This window comes from Scyliorhinus torazame, chromosome 13 (assembly GCF_047496885.1).
Source record: "Scyliorhinus torazame isolate Kashiwa2021f chromosome 13, sScyTor2.1, whole genome shotgun sequence".
NCBI classification, from domain to species: Eukaryota; Metazoa; Chordata; class Chondrichthyes; order Carcharhiniformes; family Scyliorhinidae; genus Scyliorhinus; species Scyliorhinus torazame.
Window position 1 is genome coordinate 192,190,693 of NC_092719.1, and position 16,816 is coordinate 192,207,508.

General features: G+C 46.5%; 1 protein-coding gene across 2 annotated transcripts in view; it reads right to left on the minus strand.

The window, feature by feature from the left end:
- iars1 (isoleucyl-tRNA synthetase 1) overlaps positions 1–16,816 on the minus strand; it is a 330,949-nt gene that overhangs the window by 135,411 nt on the left and 178,722 nt on the right. For both annotated transcript variants that reach the window (XM_072472632.1, XM_072472633.1), the window contains exons 15-16: positions 14,866–14,939; positions 9,150–9,344 (exon numbers count right to left, since the gene is read on the minus strand). In XM_072472632.1, coding sequence (XP_072328733.1) covers positions 9,150–9,344; positions 14,866–14,939 — 269 coding nt within the window. The remainder of the gene's footprint in view (positions 1–9,149; positions 9,345–14,865; positions 14,940–16,816) is intronic.

Genomic DNA, 16,816 nt, shown 5'->3' on the forward strand with positions numbered 1-16,816 from the left:
GGCTTCTTTCCACATTAGCAGTATTCTGCGCCGGGCTACTAGGGACGCAAAGGCCAAAACATCGGCCTCTTTCGCCTCCTGCACTCCCGGCTCTTGTGCAACCCCAAATATAGCCAACCCCCAGCTTGGTTCGACCCGGACTCCTACTACTTTCGAAAGCACCTTTGTCACCCCCATCCAAAACCCCTGTAGTGCCGGGCATGACCAAAACATATGGGTATGATTCGCTGGGCTTCTCGAGCACCTCGCACACCTATCCTCCACCCCAAAAAATTTACTGAGCCGTGTTCCAGTCATATGTGCCCTGTGTAATACCTTAAACTGAATCAGGCTTAGCCTGGCGCACGAGGACGACGAGTTTACCCTGTTTAGGGCATCTGCCCACATCCCCTCCTCAATCTCCTCCCCTAGCTCTTCTTCCCATTTCCCTTTTAGTTCGTCCATCATAGTCTCCCCTTCGTCTCTCATTTCCCTATATATATCCGACACCTTACCGTCCCCCACCCATTTCTTTGAGATGACTCTGTCCTGCACCTCTTGTGTCGGGAGCTGCGGGAATTCCCTCACCTGTTGCCTCGCAAAAGCCCTCAATTGCATGTACCTGAATGCATTCCCTTGGGGCAACCCATATTTCTCGGTCAGCGCTCCCAGACTCGCAAACTTCCCATCCACAAATAGATCTTTCAATTGCGTTATACCTGCTCTTTGCCACATTCCATATCCCCCATCCATTCCCCCCGGGGCAAACCTATGGTTGTTTCTTATCGGGGACCCCCCCAGTGCTCCGGTCTTTCCCCTATGTCGTCTCCACTGTCCCCAAATCTTCAGTGTAGCTACCACCACCGGACTCGTGGTATAGTTCCTTGGTGAGAACGGCAATGGGGCTGTCACCATAGCCTGCAGGCTGGTCCCCCTACAGGACGCCCTCTCTAATCTCTTCCACGCCGCTCCTTCCTCCTCTCCCATCCACTTACTCACCATTGAAATATTAGCGGCCCAATAATACTCACTTAGGCTCGGTAGTGCCAGCCCCCCCCTACCCCTACTACGCTGTAAGAATCCCTTCCTCAGTCACGGAGTCTTCCCGGCCCAAACAAAACCCATGATACTCTTTTCTATCCTTTTGAAAAAAGCCTTCGTGATCACCACCGGGAGACACTGAAACACAAAAAGGAATCTCGGGAGGACCACCATCTTAACCGCCTGCACCCTCCCTGCCATTGACAATGCTACCATATCCCATCTCTTGAAATCTTCCTCCATCTGTTCCACCAACCGCGTCAAATTTAGCCTGTGCAATGTGCCCCAATTCTTAGCTATCTGGATCCCCAGGTAACGAAAGTCTCTTGTTACCTTCCTCAACGGTAGGTCTTCTATTTCTCTACTCTGCTCCCCTGGATGCACCACAAACAGCTCACTCTTCCCCATGTTCAATTTATACCCTGAAAAATCCCCAAACTCCCCAAGTATCCGCATTATTTCTGGCATCCCCTCCGCTGGATCCGCCACATATAGTAGCAGATCATCCGCATATAAAGATACCCGGTGTTCTTCTCCTCCCCTAAGTATTCCCCTCCATCCCTTGGAACCTCTCAGCGCTATCGCCAGGGGCTCAATCGCCAGTGCAAACAGTAATGGGGACAGAGGACATCCCTGCCTTGTCCCTCTATGGAGCCGAAAATATGCCGATCCCCGTCCATTCGTGACCACACTCGCCACTGGGGCCCTATACAACAGCTGCACCCATCTAACATACCCCTCTCCGAACCCAAATCTCCTCAACACCTCCCACAGATAATCCCACTCCACTCTATCAAATGCTTTCTCGGCATCCATCGCCACTACTATCTCCGTTTCACCCTCTGGTGGGGCCATCATCATTACCCCTAACAACCTCCGTATGTTCGTGTTCAGCTGTCTCCCCTTCACAAACCCAGTTTGGTCCTCATGAACCACCCCCGGGACACATTCCTCTATTCTCATTGCCATTACCTTGGCCAAGACCTTGGCATCTACATTGAGGAGGGAGATAGGTCTGTAGGACCCGCATTGTAGCGGATCCTTTTCCTTCTTTAAAAGAAGCGATATCGTTGCTTCTGATATAGTCGGGGGCAGTTGTCCCCTTTCCTTTGCCTCGTTGAAGGTCCTCGTCAGTAGCGGGGCGAGCAAGTCCAAATATTTTCTGTAAAATTCAACTGGGAATCCGTCCGGTCCCGGGGCCTTTCCCGTCTGCATGTTCCTAATTCCTTTCACCACTTCCTCTACCGTGATCTGTGCTCCCAATCCCATCCTATCCTGCTCTTCCACCTTGGGAATTTCCAGCCGATCCAAAAACTCCATCATTCTCTCCCTCCCATCCGGGGGTTGAGCTTCATACAATTTTTTATAAAATGTCTTAAACACTTCATTCACTCTCTCCGCTCCCCGCTCCGTCTCTCCATCTTCGTCTCTCACCCCCCCTATTTCCCTCGCTGCTCCCCTTTTCCTCAATTGGTGTGCCAGCAATCTGCTCGCCTTCTCTCCATATTCATACTGTACACCCTGCGCCTTCCTCCATTGTGCCTCTGCAGTGCCTGTGGTCAGCAAGTCAAATTCCACATGCAGCCTTTGCCTTTCCCTATACAGTCCCTCCTCCGGTGCTTCCGCATACTGTCTGTCCACCCTCAAAAGTTCTTGCAACAACCGCTCCCGTTCCTTACTCTCCTGCTTCCCTTTATGTGTCCTTATTGATATCAGCTCCCCCCTAACCACCGCCTTCAACGCCTCCCAGACCACTCCCACCTGAACCTCCCCATTGTCATTGAGTTCCAAGTACTTTTCAATGCATCCCCTCACCCTTAAGCACACCCCCTCATCCGCCATTAGTCCCATGTCCATTCTCCAGGGTGGATGCCCTCTTGTTTCCTCCCCTATCTCCAAGTCTACCCAGTGTGGGGCATGATCCGAAATGGCTATAGCCGTATATTCCGTTCCCCTCACCCTCGGGATCAATGCCCTACCCAACACAAAAAAGTCTATGCGTGAATAGACTTTATGGACATAGGAGAAAAACGAGAACTCCTTACTCCTAGGTCTACTGAATCTCCACGGGTCCACCCCTCCCATCTGCTCCATAAAATCCTTGAGCACCTTGGCTGCTGCCGGCCTCCTACCAGTCCTGGACTTCGACCTATCCAGCCTTGGTTCCAACACAGTGTTAAAGTCTCCCCCCATTATCAGCTTTCCGGTCTCTAGGTCTGGGATGCGTCCTAGCATTCGCCTCATAAAATTGGCATCGTCCCAATTCGGGGCATACACGTTTACCAACACCACCATCTCTCCCTGTAATTTGCCACTCACCATCACGTATCTGCCCCCGTTATCCGCCACTATAGTCTTTGCCTCGAACATTACCCGCTTCCCCACTAATATAGCCACCCCCCTGTTTTTCGCATCCAGCCCCGAATGGAACACCTGCCCTACCCATCCTTTGCGCAACCTAACCTGATCTATCAGTTTCAGGTGCGTTTCCTGTAACATGACCACATCTGCTTTAAGTTTCTTAAGGTGTGCGAGTACTCATGCCCTCTTTATCGGCCCGTTAAGCCCCCTCACGTTCCACGTGATCAGCCGAGTTGGGGGGCTTCCCACCCCCCCCCCCTTGCCGGTTAGCCATCATCTTTTTCCAGCTTCTCGCCCAGTTCCCACAGGGCTGTATTTCTCCCAGACGGTGCCCCCCCGCCCATCCTTTCCCGTACCCACTCCCCCCTTTCCCCAGCAGCAGCAACCCAGTAATTCCCCCCTCCCCCCCCCCCCCCCGCTAGCGTAATTACTCCCCCCATGTTGCTCCCAGAAGTCAGCAAACTCTGGCTGACCTCGGCTTCCCCCCGTGATCACGGCTCGCCCCGTGCGGCGCCCCCTCCTTCCTGCTTCTCTATTCCCGCCATAATTATCATAGCGCGGGAACCAAGCCCGCGCCTCTCCCTCGGCCCCGCCTCCCATGGCCAACGCCCCATCTCCTCTCCCTCCCCACCTCCCCCCATCACCACCTGTGGGAGAAAGAAAAGTTACCATACCGCAGGATTAATCATACAATCCCTCTTCGCCCCCCCCCCCCACTCGTCCCACCACTTTGTCCAAACGTTCATTTTCGTAGTCCAATCATTCCAATTTTTCTTCTACAATAAAAGTCCACGCTTCATCCGCCGTCTCAAAGTAGTGGTGCCTCCCTTGATATGTGACCCACAGTTTTGCCGGTTGCAGCATTCCAAACTTTATCTTTTTTTTGTGAAGTACCGCTTTGGCCCGATTAAAGCTCGCCCTCCTTCTCGCCACCTCCGCACTCCAATCTTGATAGACGCGGATCACCGCGTTCTCCCATTTACTACACCGAGTTTTCTTCGCCCATCTAAGGACCATTTCTCGATCCTTAAAACGGAGAAATCTCACCACTATGGCTCTGGGAGCTTCTCCTGTTCTCGATCCTCGCACCATAACTCGGTATGCTCCCTCCACCTCCAACGGACCCGTCGGGGCCTCCACTCCCATTAACGAGTGCAGCATCGTGCTCACATATGCCCCGACGTCCGCCCCCTCCACACCTTCAGGAAGGCCAAGAATCCTCAAGTTGTTCCTCCTTGCGTTATTTTCCAGTGCCTCCAACCTCTCCACAGATCGTTTCTGGTGTGCCTCCTGTATCTCCGACTTCACCACCAGGCCCTGTATGTCGTTTTCATTCTCTGCTGCTTTCGCCTTCACGACCCGAAGCTCCTGCTCCTGGGTCTTTTGTTCCTCTTTCAGCCCTTCAATCGCCTGTAATATCGGGGCCAACAACTCTTTCTTCATTTCCTTTTTTATCTCCTCCACGCAGCGTTTCAAAAACTCTTGTTGTTCAGGGCCCCATATGAAACTGCCACCTTCCGACGCCATCTTGGTTTCTGCTTGCCTTCCTTGCCGTTGTTCCAAAGGATCCGCTGCAATCCGGCCACTTTCCTCTCCTTTTTCCATCCGTGTCCAGGGGGAACACCCTTCTGGTTTACCGCACGGTGTTTTCAGCCGTTAAAATTGCCGTTGGGGCTCCTATCAAGAGCCCAAAAGTCCGTTTCACAGGGAGCTGCCGAAACGTGCGACTCAGCTGGTCATCGCCGCACCCGGAAGTCCAAATGACTAATTATTAATAGACTCACACATATTACAACAAAATGTAAATATCGCCACAGTCTCAAGAGAACCATAGGGTGCTCTCCCCTTTGAGAACTGGTGGTGATTTAACCTGAGGGCCACCACACCTGAATAACTTCAGTCGCTACAAGAATTGAACCTGCACTGTTGGCATCACTCCGCATCACGAATCAGCCGTTCAGCCAACTGAGCTAACCGACCCCCTTTATTACATTTAGGAATTTTTAAATATCCTACAAGTGTGCAATTTTACTCAAAAGCAATTACTGTAAAAAAGCTGCAGAGACAATACTTCTACCAATGAGAGGAGGAAAAAGTTTACATATAGAAGAAGCTAATCTGCTAAAAATTCATAGGTATAAACATTTTAAGCAAGGACAATGTTACTTATTTTTTTTAGCAGTTCATTAAATGAAGGAAGTGCACCCAATCCCCTATTAAACATCTTTCTAAACAATATTTTCCTTTTGTTACGAATGCTGAACTTTACAAAATGGTTATATTTTTTAAAATTTCTTTAATTTGAAATTAAACAGGACATTCTTGAAAGGGGATGATGAGGGCGTACTAAACACTCAGACACAGGTCCATGCAAATCTTCTGGCCATGAGAGAGAAATATCAAGTGGCACTTATCATATCTTTCCACAGTGACTCACAGTAAAGGGGCAGCTGTTTTGTGAAGCGTAGGGAGAGGGATAAAGCAATCACTTCTGTGTGGAGAAGCAAAACATTTCATGCTGTGAAGAACAGAGGAGGACTGTTTTGTGTTGGTAACCCAGCAGGATACTTGAGAGAGTTCGATCACTGCTCGAAAGAGAAATTTAAGGAATAAAGAGTTGTTGATATGGGCCTTGCTGGTGAAAGTCAGGTCTGGAAGGTTAGACTGAGTGGAATGAAAACACTGGGAGGTTTTGACCTAGCATGGCAGGGAGAAATGGGCATGCTGGAGAGCCAGGAATGATTTTGGACTTGTTCTGCGCATGACACATCTGCCAAAAGTTCTGCGCACAGCGAAAAGGACTGTTAAAACATGTCTTGATTGCGTTAGTTAGTTAATGCAAAAGTACCTTTACTTTAGTTTGGTGTGTTCGTAACCTGTTATGTTTGAGACTTTCGTTGCTTGTTAGAGCAAAAGTCTTAAAATGTGAAATCTTGTCCTTTGGTAATTACCATCAATTGCTGGGAAATTCACCTCTTTTTAAAAGTCATTGGCCTCCACAGAGTCCTAACACTTTACAAATTGCAGTATCTTCAGAGGAAGAAAATATTTCACCACTCACTGTAGTCATCTGTTCAAGCTTACAAAATGAGACGGTAAACAGAAATTCTAAAGAATACTTTCTAAGTTACTTAACTTTAGCGCTTTGGTAGTACTGTGGCTTCACAGCGTCAGGGACCCGGGGTTCAATTCCCAGCTTGGTTACTGTCTGTGCAGAGTCTGCACATTCTCCCCATGCCTGCGTGGGTTTCCTCCAGGTGCTCTGGTTTCCTCCCACAAGGCCCGAAAGACATGCAGTTAGGCAAATTGAACGTTCTGAATTCTCCCTCAGTGTACCCAAACAAGCGCCGGAGTGTGGCGACTAGGGGATTTTCACAGTAACTTCATTGCAGTGTTAATGTAAGCCTACTTGTGACGCCAATAAAGATGATTAACTCAAAATATGGGATTCATTTATCGCATCTCTTGTTCAATTTCAGTCTTCAAGGAGTTCCGGGTACGGCGGGGACTTCCGGTGACGGCGGGCGGGAGGCAGCCGCACACTGGAGGGCTCCCGCTCGGGAATAGGAATTTTGATGTTTTAACGCCCGGTCCCAGACACAACGAGGCGGAAAAGGCTGTAAGAAGGCACAGGGAGGAAAAATGTCCAAGTTTGGGAGAAAAATGGCTGTGAAAAAGGGGGTTAATGAAAGACTGCCGGGGAGTGAAAGTCAGCGCAGGAACTGTAAGGAAAGCGGAGGCTGGAACACCAGGGGAGGCCACATCGCTCACAGCAGAAGAAATGACCAAGGTGATGGCTGTGGAACTTGAAAAACAGTTCACAAAACACATGGAAGCGATGAAGAAGGAGATGGGGGCGGTACTGAAAGTGCTGGTGGAGGAGGCGATTACCCCGGTGAGGGCGGTGGTATCAAGCGCAGCGGCGGAGGTGCGGGAGCAAGGTGAAACACTGAAGGAAGTGAAAGAGGCATTATGGCAGCACAGTGATCAACTCACCTCGATGGGGAAGGAGTTGCGGTAGGTGATAGAGACCAACAAGGGTCTGCGAGCCAAAATGGAAGACCTGGAAAACAGATCCAGGCGACAGAACCTGAGGATTGTAGGTTTGCCCGAAGGGGTGCAAGGACCGAGGCCGACTGAGTATTTTGCCACGATGTTGGCGAAGCTATTGCGGGAGGGGGACGATCCCTCCCGATATGCCTGGATCGGGCTCATTGGTCGTGGAGGCCTATACCAAAGGCGACTGAGCCACCAAGAGTAGTAACTCTGTGTTTCCGCAGGTACAGCGTGAAGGAGAAAGTCTTGTGCTGGGCAAAGCAGAAGCGGGTGGTGCAGTGGGCTGGTGCTGGCATACGCATATACCAGGCCTTTACGGTGGAGCTGGCGAGGAGGCAGGCTGCCTTCAGCCGGGTGAAGAAGGCACTGTACATCAGCAAGGTGCAGTGCGGCATAGTATATCCAGTTAAGTTGAGGGTGACCTACTAATCCAAGAACTTATATTTTGGGACGGCGGAAGCAGCGGAGGAGTTTGCGAAGGCAGAACGACTGTGGCAGAATTGAGAAATGGTCGTGTACCGATGTAGCCTCATGTAACTTTATTTTTTCACTGCGTTTTGGTGTGTGTACTAAATGAGTCAACGCTGTATATTTGTGGACAAGGGAAGAGATGGGATTTTCATTTGCAATGATGGTTCTTTGGGGCTTGGGCGTGTATGTTGGGGTTGTGTGCTAAAGGGGATTTCTTGGGTTTTCCTGGGACCGGCCAAGGGGGAAGGAGATCCGGGTGGTTTAAGCAGACCAGTGAACGGGAGTGAGGTGGGGGAGGGCTGCGGCCATCGGAGACTTGTCGAACAGGTTTCGGTGAGTCTAGCCGGGGTGAAAGTTTGGGGGAAGGAACCGAGGTTGGGGGGAGGAGTTTACAAGAGGAATTGGAGGAGAGGAGTCTGGGAGGGGTCTACAATTCATGGATGTCATTCACGGTACTCTTGGGGATTGGATGGCATTGAATATTGGGGGGGTGGGGGGTGGACTGTATATGTCAATGGTGACCATAGGCGATTCCGGATTCCTTTTTTTTCCCACCTTGGGAGGGTTTGTTCTATTTGATGCTTATATTGTCAGGTGGGTCGTTGTTTGGGGTGGTGAGAGAATGGGATCATTGTAGTTAATAAGGGGATTGACATTGTATTCGTTACCGTTTACTGTTTGTTGGTGGGGTGTAAATTCTGAAGAAAATGTGAAAATGGAGAATAAAAATACTTATTAAAAAAAATATTTCAGTCTTCAAAATATATTGCGGGACCACTTAATGTTTTTCACATTGCTTGGATAGGCCTAGTCTCAACTTATTTTCCAATGGGAAGAGGTTCACAGCACTCAAGTCTCACACTTTTGTAAAATCTCACTTGAAGACCACTGAGTTAGCTGAAAGGAAAAATCAAAAATATCATACAGGCACAATAAAATTGCTGTTGTAAGTCTTGGTTGGGTGAAGACAATGTTATGGCAGTATAAGAGGAAATTAACCAAGTTTTACTTGACCTGAAAATGTGTTGTGCAGAAACTCCCAAGGAGTGAAAAATATTTGGTTCTCACTTAAGAATGATTCTACAATGCATTAAATATTAAATCTGAGAAAACAACTTCAGTGAATTATCAGTTTCAATCCATTACTATGTTTATCTGTCAAACACGATGAACACCATAGCAAGTTTATGGAACTAATCATGAGATCAGACAATAAAATTGCTACACCAGAAATGACTTACCATCCTCTTGTTTGGTCAATTCCCTCAGCAATGAAGTCTGCTGGGAAGCTGTCCTCAAACTCTCTTCTGTTTTCAAAGGGATAGTGAACCTGAGCATATGGCATGCTTCCACTTTCAAACCAGCAGTCAAAGACCTCAGAAACTCGCCTCAGTACACCTTTCCCACAGCGTGATGGGATTGTTATGTGATCCACACTGGAACAAAATATAGAGTGATAAATGCATCAATTGGAAGGAAAGAAAAGGCAAGTAACAATCAGTAATATATACAACTTGGCAAGAAACGCATTAATAACCATATAATCACACAATATAACATTACAACAGTGACTGTACTTCAAAAGTGCTTCATTGTCTGTAAAGTACTTTGGAATATCCTGAAGTCAAGAAGGTGCGATATAAATGTTTTTTTACACAAATCATTTTTCCCCATTTCTAAAGGCATAGAAGGGCAATAAGGTACAGTTCCCCAAATGTAAACTGACCATTGTTATTGTTCATGCACAAGTTTGAACAAGACCTCCTCACCGCACAGGACCTTCAACTGACGTTATGTACCAGATACATTGATGACATTTTTTTCCTTTGGACCCATAGCGAAGAATCTACGAAGACTACACGATGACATCGATAAGTTCCATCCCACCATCAGACTCACCATGGACTACTCTCCTGAATCGGCTGCTTTCTTGGACACACGCATCTCAATCAAGGATGGCCACCTCAGCACTTTGCTTTACCGCAAGCCCACAGATTACCTCATGATGCTCCACTTCTCCAGCTTCCACCCTAAACACATTAAAGAAGCCCTCCGTATACACAGGATCTGCTCAGACGAGGAGGAATGTAACAGACAGCTACAAGCACTGAAAGATATCCTCATAAGAACACGATACGGCGCTCCACTCATCGATCAACAGTTCCAATGCGCCACAGCAAAAAACAGCACCGACCTCCTCAGAAGACAAACACGGGACACAACCGTCAGGGTACCCTTCGTCGTCCAGTACTTCCCCGGAGCAGAGAAACTACGACATCTTCTTCGTAGCCTTTAACACGTCATCGGTGAAGACGAACATCTTGCCAAGGCCATCCCCACCCCCCCACTACTTGTCTTCAAACAACCGCGCAACCTCAAACAGGCCATTGTTGCTTGCAGCAAACTACCCATCCTTCAGGAGAACAGTGACCACGACGCCACATATCCCCGTCATGGCAACCATGCCAGATCATCAACACGGATACCACCATTACGCGTGAGAACACCACCCACTAGCTAGGCGTACATACTCTTGCAACTCGGCCAACGTTGTCTGCCTCAGACGCTGCAGGAAAGGATGTCCCAAGGTATGTGTACATTGGCGAGACCATGCAGACGCTGTGACAACGGATGAATGCACATCGCGTGACAATTGCCAGGCACGAATGTTCCCTTCCAGTTGGGGAACACTTCAGTAGTCAGGGGCATTCAGCCTCTGATCTTCGGATAAGCGTTCTCCAAGGTGGCCTTCAGGACGCGCTACAACGCAGAATTGCTGAGCAGAAACTGATAGCCAAGTTCCGCACGCATGAGTACGGCCTCAACCGGGACCTTGGATTCATGTCTCATTACATTCATCCCCCGCCATCTGGCCTGGGCTTGCGAAATCCTACCAACTGTCCGAGCTGGAGACAATTCACAACTCTTTTGCACACACCCCGCATATCCACCTACACCCCAAAGAGCCCACATTTCGAGTGAAAGTCCCATCCCTTCCCTTGCCCAAATATGTACAACATTGGCTCCTTTAGCCCCTACACCTGCACGCAGTGAAACAAAAAAGAAGAAAATACAGTCATGAGGTTACATCGGCACATGACCATTTCTCAATTTGTCAGTTCTGCCACAGTCCTTCTGCCTTCGCAAACTCCTCCGCTGCTTCCGCCGTTCCAAAATAAAAGTCCCTGAGCTTATAAGTCACCCTCAGCTTCACTGGATATACAATGCCGCACTGCACCGTGCTAATGTACAGTGCCCTCTTCACCCGGTTGAAGGCAGCCCGCCTCCTCGCCAGCTCCACCGTAAAGTCCTGGTATACACGTATACCAGCTCCAGCCCACTGCACCACCCGCTTCTGCTTGGCCCAGCTCAGGACCTTCTCCTTCACACTGTACCTACGGAAGCACAGAGTCACTGCCCTTGGCGACTCACTCGCCTTTGGTACAGGCCTCCACGACCGATGAGCCCGATCCAGTTCATATCGGGAGGGATCCTCCCCCTTCCCCAATAGTTTTGCCAGCATCGCGGCAAAATACTCAGTCGGCTTCGGACCTTCAACTGCTTCGGGCAGCCCCACGATCCTCAAATTCTGTCACCTGGATCTGTTTTCCAGGTCTTCCATTTTTCCTTGCAGATCCTTGTTAATGTCAATCACCTTCCGCATCTCCTTCCCCATCGAGGCAGGTTGATCACCGTGCTGCAATAACGTCTCCTCCACTTCCTTCAGCGCCTCCCCTTGCTCTCGCACCTCCGTCACTGCGCTCGCCACCGCCGTCATCACCGGGGAAATCGCCTCCTCCACCAGCGCACTCAAAACCTCCCTCATCTCCTTCCTCACCGTCTCCATGCATTTCGCAAACTGCCTTTCGAATTCCGCAGCCACCGCATTAGTTATTCCTTCAGCCGTAAGCACTGCGGCCTTCCCTGGTGCTCCAGCCTCCATTTTCTTTACTGACCCCGCGGTGACTTTTCCACTCCCCGGCTGACTTTCAGCCGCTTTTTTCACGGCCGTTTTTCTGCTGGTCTTCGAAATTCCCCTCCTCTGTGCTGTCTCCCGACTTTTTCTGCCTTCGCTGGCCCTAGGACCGGGCGATAACCCCCGACAATGCCGTCCCGAACGGGAGCCCTCCAACGCGCGGCTGCCTCCCGCCCGCCATCACCGGAGGTTCATCCAGTTGGCTATTTAAATGAAGATAGCAGCACAGCAAATGCTACTGCTAGCCTGACTCAATGATCAACTCTGTTTTCCAATAGGGGTCAAAACTAAATTTTCAATGCTTTTTCCTTTTTCCCTTGCACAGGAACATCAAGTTCTATTACACTGCCCAAATGTTGCCCTTTCTGGAGTTGCCTGATGGAGCCCTTAGTTGGTACTGAATATGAAAATGAAAAATGAAAATATAGAATCCTCCTTATTCAGCAGCAGTGATAGCATGACAGCTGTTTGGCCTTCAGTATGATCATCCAACAATTAGCTAACAGAGCAACTGTACTTAGACCCCTAAATAATGCTGATGTTGCAACAAAGGGAAAATTTCTAGTCTAAAAATACCCCAGAAAAATGTATAAATGTTTTGTCACCCAGCAAAGGACTCAGTTTCAGCAACTTACATCCTCACCTCAATGAATTCTGTTTCGGCATGATGCTGAACTCTTCTTTTGTCTCCATTTTCACTTGGCACAGGAATCCTCCTCCCCGTTCAACTTATCGTTTTACCCGCCTCCAGTATTCTCCCTCTACACTCCCTCTGATCTTCCACCTGTTTTTGATCTTTTAACTGAAAACTGTTGCCGTGACTTCAGCCGCCTCAATTTTTCTGTTCCTCTTACCCACTCCAACCTGACTCCTTCTGAACTTGCTGCATTCAGTTCTCTCAGGTCCAGCCATAACTTTGTTATCAAACCTGTCAAAACGGCTGGTACTGTTTTGTCTGACGTACTGACTTACCTTGCAGAGGCTGAGCGCCAACTCTCAGACACTTCCTCCCCCTGCCTGGACCATGACCCCACCACCGAACACAAAGCTGTAGTTTCCAGGACTGTCACTGATCTCATCTACTCTGGAGATCTTGTTTCCACAGCTTCCAACATCAATCCCCACCCCCCCACCCCTTCCCCGCAATCCCGCTTCTAACTCCTTCCCAAAATCCACCAACAGGACTGTCTTGGTAGACTCATCATATCAGATTGCTCCTGCCCCACATAACTCATTTTTGCCATCAGTTATACTCGTGACAACCTTCACATTACATTTGAAAAGAAAACTTAGATTGGAGTGGCAATGCTTGTTTTCTGGAGTAGGTAATCCAACAGCTGTGGTTTCTTTCAAAAAGTGCTTTATTCTTGTTCCAGATATTCCAATGGGAAAAATTGCTTCATGACATTCAAGACCTGTCTCATATAAATCAATCAGAACATTACATATAGAACAAGGTTCCTCTAAATGTATTTTTAAGTGTATTCAATTGCATAAAATAGGTACACTTTACTTTGACACAATTCTCAATTTTTCAGTTCAGCATTTACATTTCAGCCACCCTAGCAGGACTGAAGTTTCAATTAGTCAAAAATAAACTGCAGGTTCGAGATTTTACAAATCTTTGTTGAAAATTCAGATACCTATACATTAACAACTCACTAAAACCTCTGGCCATAACAAGAAACAAATCAAGTCAGTTATCAGGGACTATATTTTCAATTACAAATAACAGATCTGAACTTCTGTGGATCAACTGGAAATTGCCATTGTCTGTGTAAAATATTGCATTCCAAGATCAATGAAAGATTATTTCTGAAAGTCTTGCTGCTCAAACTGTGAAATGCATTCTAAAAGAGCATTTAAGCCCTGATTTGATCTTTATACTCTCAGTATACTGCTATATCTAACAGCCTCTGTGTTTCGTTCTACCTGTAAATAAATATATTAGCATTAGTCAGGACCTGATCATCAATTAGTGTTGCGTTTTTGTCTTTAAAGAAGAAAAGAAAAAGAAAAAGAAGATGCGAGTCCCATTTGACCTTCAGCGGTTGATGTAATGATTTGTGGACAAGTGTTAATTCCCTAGTGTTAACTATGTTAGAAGTGCTATCCAGATTGTTGTTTTTGTTGGCTATCCCATTTACAGCACATACATGGGCACACATTTTGGTTTCCTAGATGCTTGGTCCATTATGGGAACAGCTTTAATTAAGGTCTCATCAAGTGTTGGAAGAAAGCCAAAACCAATACTGAGAACACTAACTCCATTGGATAAGGTACAGCCAATTTGTGAATTAAGAAAAAGCTTGCACTTAAATAGTCCTTTTCATTCAGAGTGCCTTTCACCCAGTGTGCTTTACAGCTCATGAAGTACTTTGAAGTTAATTCTCTATTATAATGCAGGGAAATGTGGCAGCTAATTTGCAAATAGCAAGGTCGCACAAACAGCAATGTGATATTGATTGAATAATCTGTATTGTGACGTTAATTGCAGGATAAATATTGGCCAGGACACCAGGGGATACTCCTTGCTCTTAATCAAAATATAATCAAGGGATATTTCACTTCCACTTGAAAGAACAGACAGGGCATCAGATTGACATCTCTTCCAAAAGATGGCACTTTCGACAAAATGGCATTTCCTTGGGAGTGTCAGTCTCGATCTTTGTGCTCAAGTCTCTGAAGTGTGACTTGAACCTATCAGCTGCATCATGGCTAACACTATGTATCCCGCAGTCTCTGCACAGGGGGTCCAGCTCACAACCTGTTGGCTAAGCCAAGATTATGCTGAAATTGGTCAGCCAACAGGTAGAAGTAATCCAATTACAACACATTAAACCTGCTGACCAAAGTTGGTCTCAGTAGGTTTTTGTGTTGGGGCAATGATTGTATTATAACAAACAATGATCAAAGAAAATCTGCATCACGAAAATTTCAGAACATCCATAATGTTCACATTCAAAAAAAATCTGATTCACCTTTCTCGATGAAGGTCTTCAATTTTGATTCCGCTCAGCTCTTCCAATTCTGCCACTGATCCCACACATACCACCTGTCAACAGAATAATATTTTTCTTGATTCAGAGAAGCAATCCATCATCCTGACAATAACCAGAAGATGTAATTTGAATGAAACAATTCTGTTATTTATATTGTACAGAAAGGGGATAAACAGGCAAACTCAGCTGGTGTGCACTTCAGATTAAATGTTACTATAAGATGTACCACGATAATACAAAAGAAATAAAAAGACATTAATAAGGCAAATGGAATTTTGTTGTTGTCTACTGCAAGGCGAATGGAATATAAAGTAGGGATGTTGTGCTACAGTTGTACAGGACATTGGTGAGACCACATCGAGAGCACTCAGCACAGTTTTAGTCTCCTTATTTAAGACAAGACAAAACTGCAGTAGAATCAGGACAGAGAAGGTTCACTCGACTAATTCCAGGGACGAAGGCATTATCTTCTCAGGAAAGGTTGTACAGAGGGCAGCACGGTGGCGAAGTGGGTTAGCCCTGATGCCTCACGGCGCCGAGGTCACAGGTTCGATCCCGGCTCTGGGTCACTGTCCGTGTGGAGTTTGCACATTCTCCCCGTGTTTGCGTGGGTTTCATCCCCACAACCCAAAGACGTGCAGGATAGGTGGATTGGCCACACTAAATTGCCCCTTAAGTGGAAAAAATGAATGGGGTACTCTACATTTATAACAATAAAAAAGGAAAGGTTGTAGGGGTTAGGCCTGTATCCACTGGAATTTAGAAGAATGAGAAATGAATTTCTTATTGAAATGTATAAAATCCCAAGGGTACTTGACAAGGTGGCTACTGTAGTGATATCAGGGTTGTGTTGTAATTCACTGACTGACCACTAGGAGTCTCAGTAGTCTATAAGTGAATGTTAGAGTCAGGTGACCTCAGACTGACTAGGGAGCTGAGAAAGAGAGATTCCTTGTGCATGTTCATACTGTTATTCATCTGTTTTGTATATATTTGACCCACAGTTAATGTTAATAAATAGTTTATAGCTTTATCTACAAGTGTTCTTGTAATATAAATCAGGCTACCCGACAAGAACATTACATGGTACCAGGGCTGGGTGGTATTAAACAGTGAGAAAAAAAAAACTGATTTTTTTTAAGTTCACAGAGATTTGAAGATTTTGTAGACTGCAAGAATGAACCACATGGAGTCACTGAAGCCACCAATGAGTCTTTCTTTCATTTATCATTAGACTTGACATCTATCATTAGACTAGGCCAAATGTCATAATTTTGAGTACAAAACAAGTTCCAAAAGTGCTTGGCTGCATAAAATGAATGGAAGATGATTTAAGATGTGCAAATAGACTATTACAGTTAAATCCCATTAATCTGGTCAGAATTTGGAATATTGCATTCAATCATTGCACTTTTACAGTGACATTGTGCACAAAGTGAGACAGAGATCTCAATAGCTTTAAACAGAAGGTGGAATAGAACACATGAAAAATTAGTAGCAAATCACAAATGTACGGTTATGTAATTCAAGACAAATATAGAAACAAAAAGATTATTTAATTTTGGCAATGCTGGTGCAACATATTATTGTCCTTAAGTATAGCACTACAAATAAAAGGATACAGATCCAAGCCTACAGTTTTATCATATTGCAATGTTAACTATGTCAGAAAATCAAGAGGGATGATTAGTGGAAACATTGTGCTCTCTTGTGAGGAGGAAGGTGCAGAAGAAAATATAAGAAAACGATACAAGATGTAAACAATGTAAAGCAGGATTTCAACAGTATACAAAATGGCTATTTATTCAAAAGACAGACAGGATTGCATTGTATTTTCTGGTTCAGTGGAGCTAAATTTGATGATTTTAATTATTATTATTAATTTCACAACAATGTGTCACAATGTGAATATTGTGTATATTGTATCAAA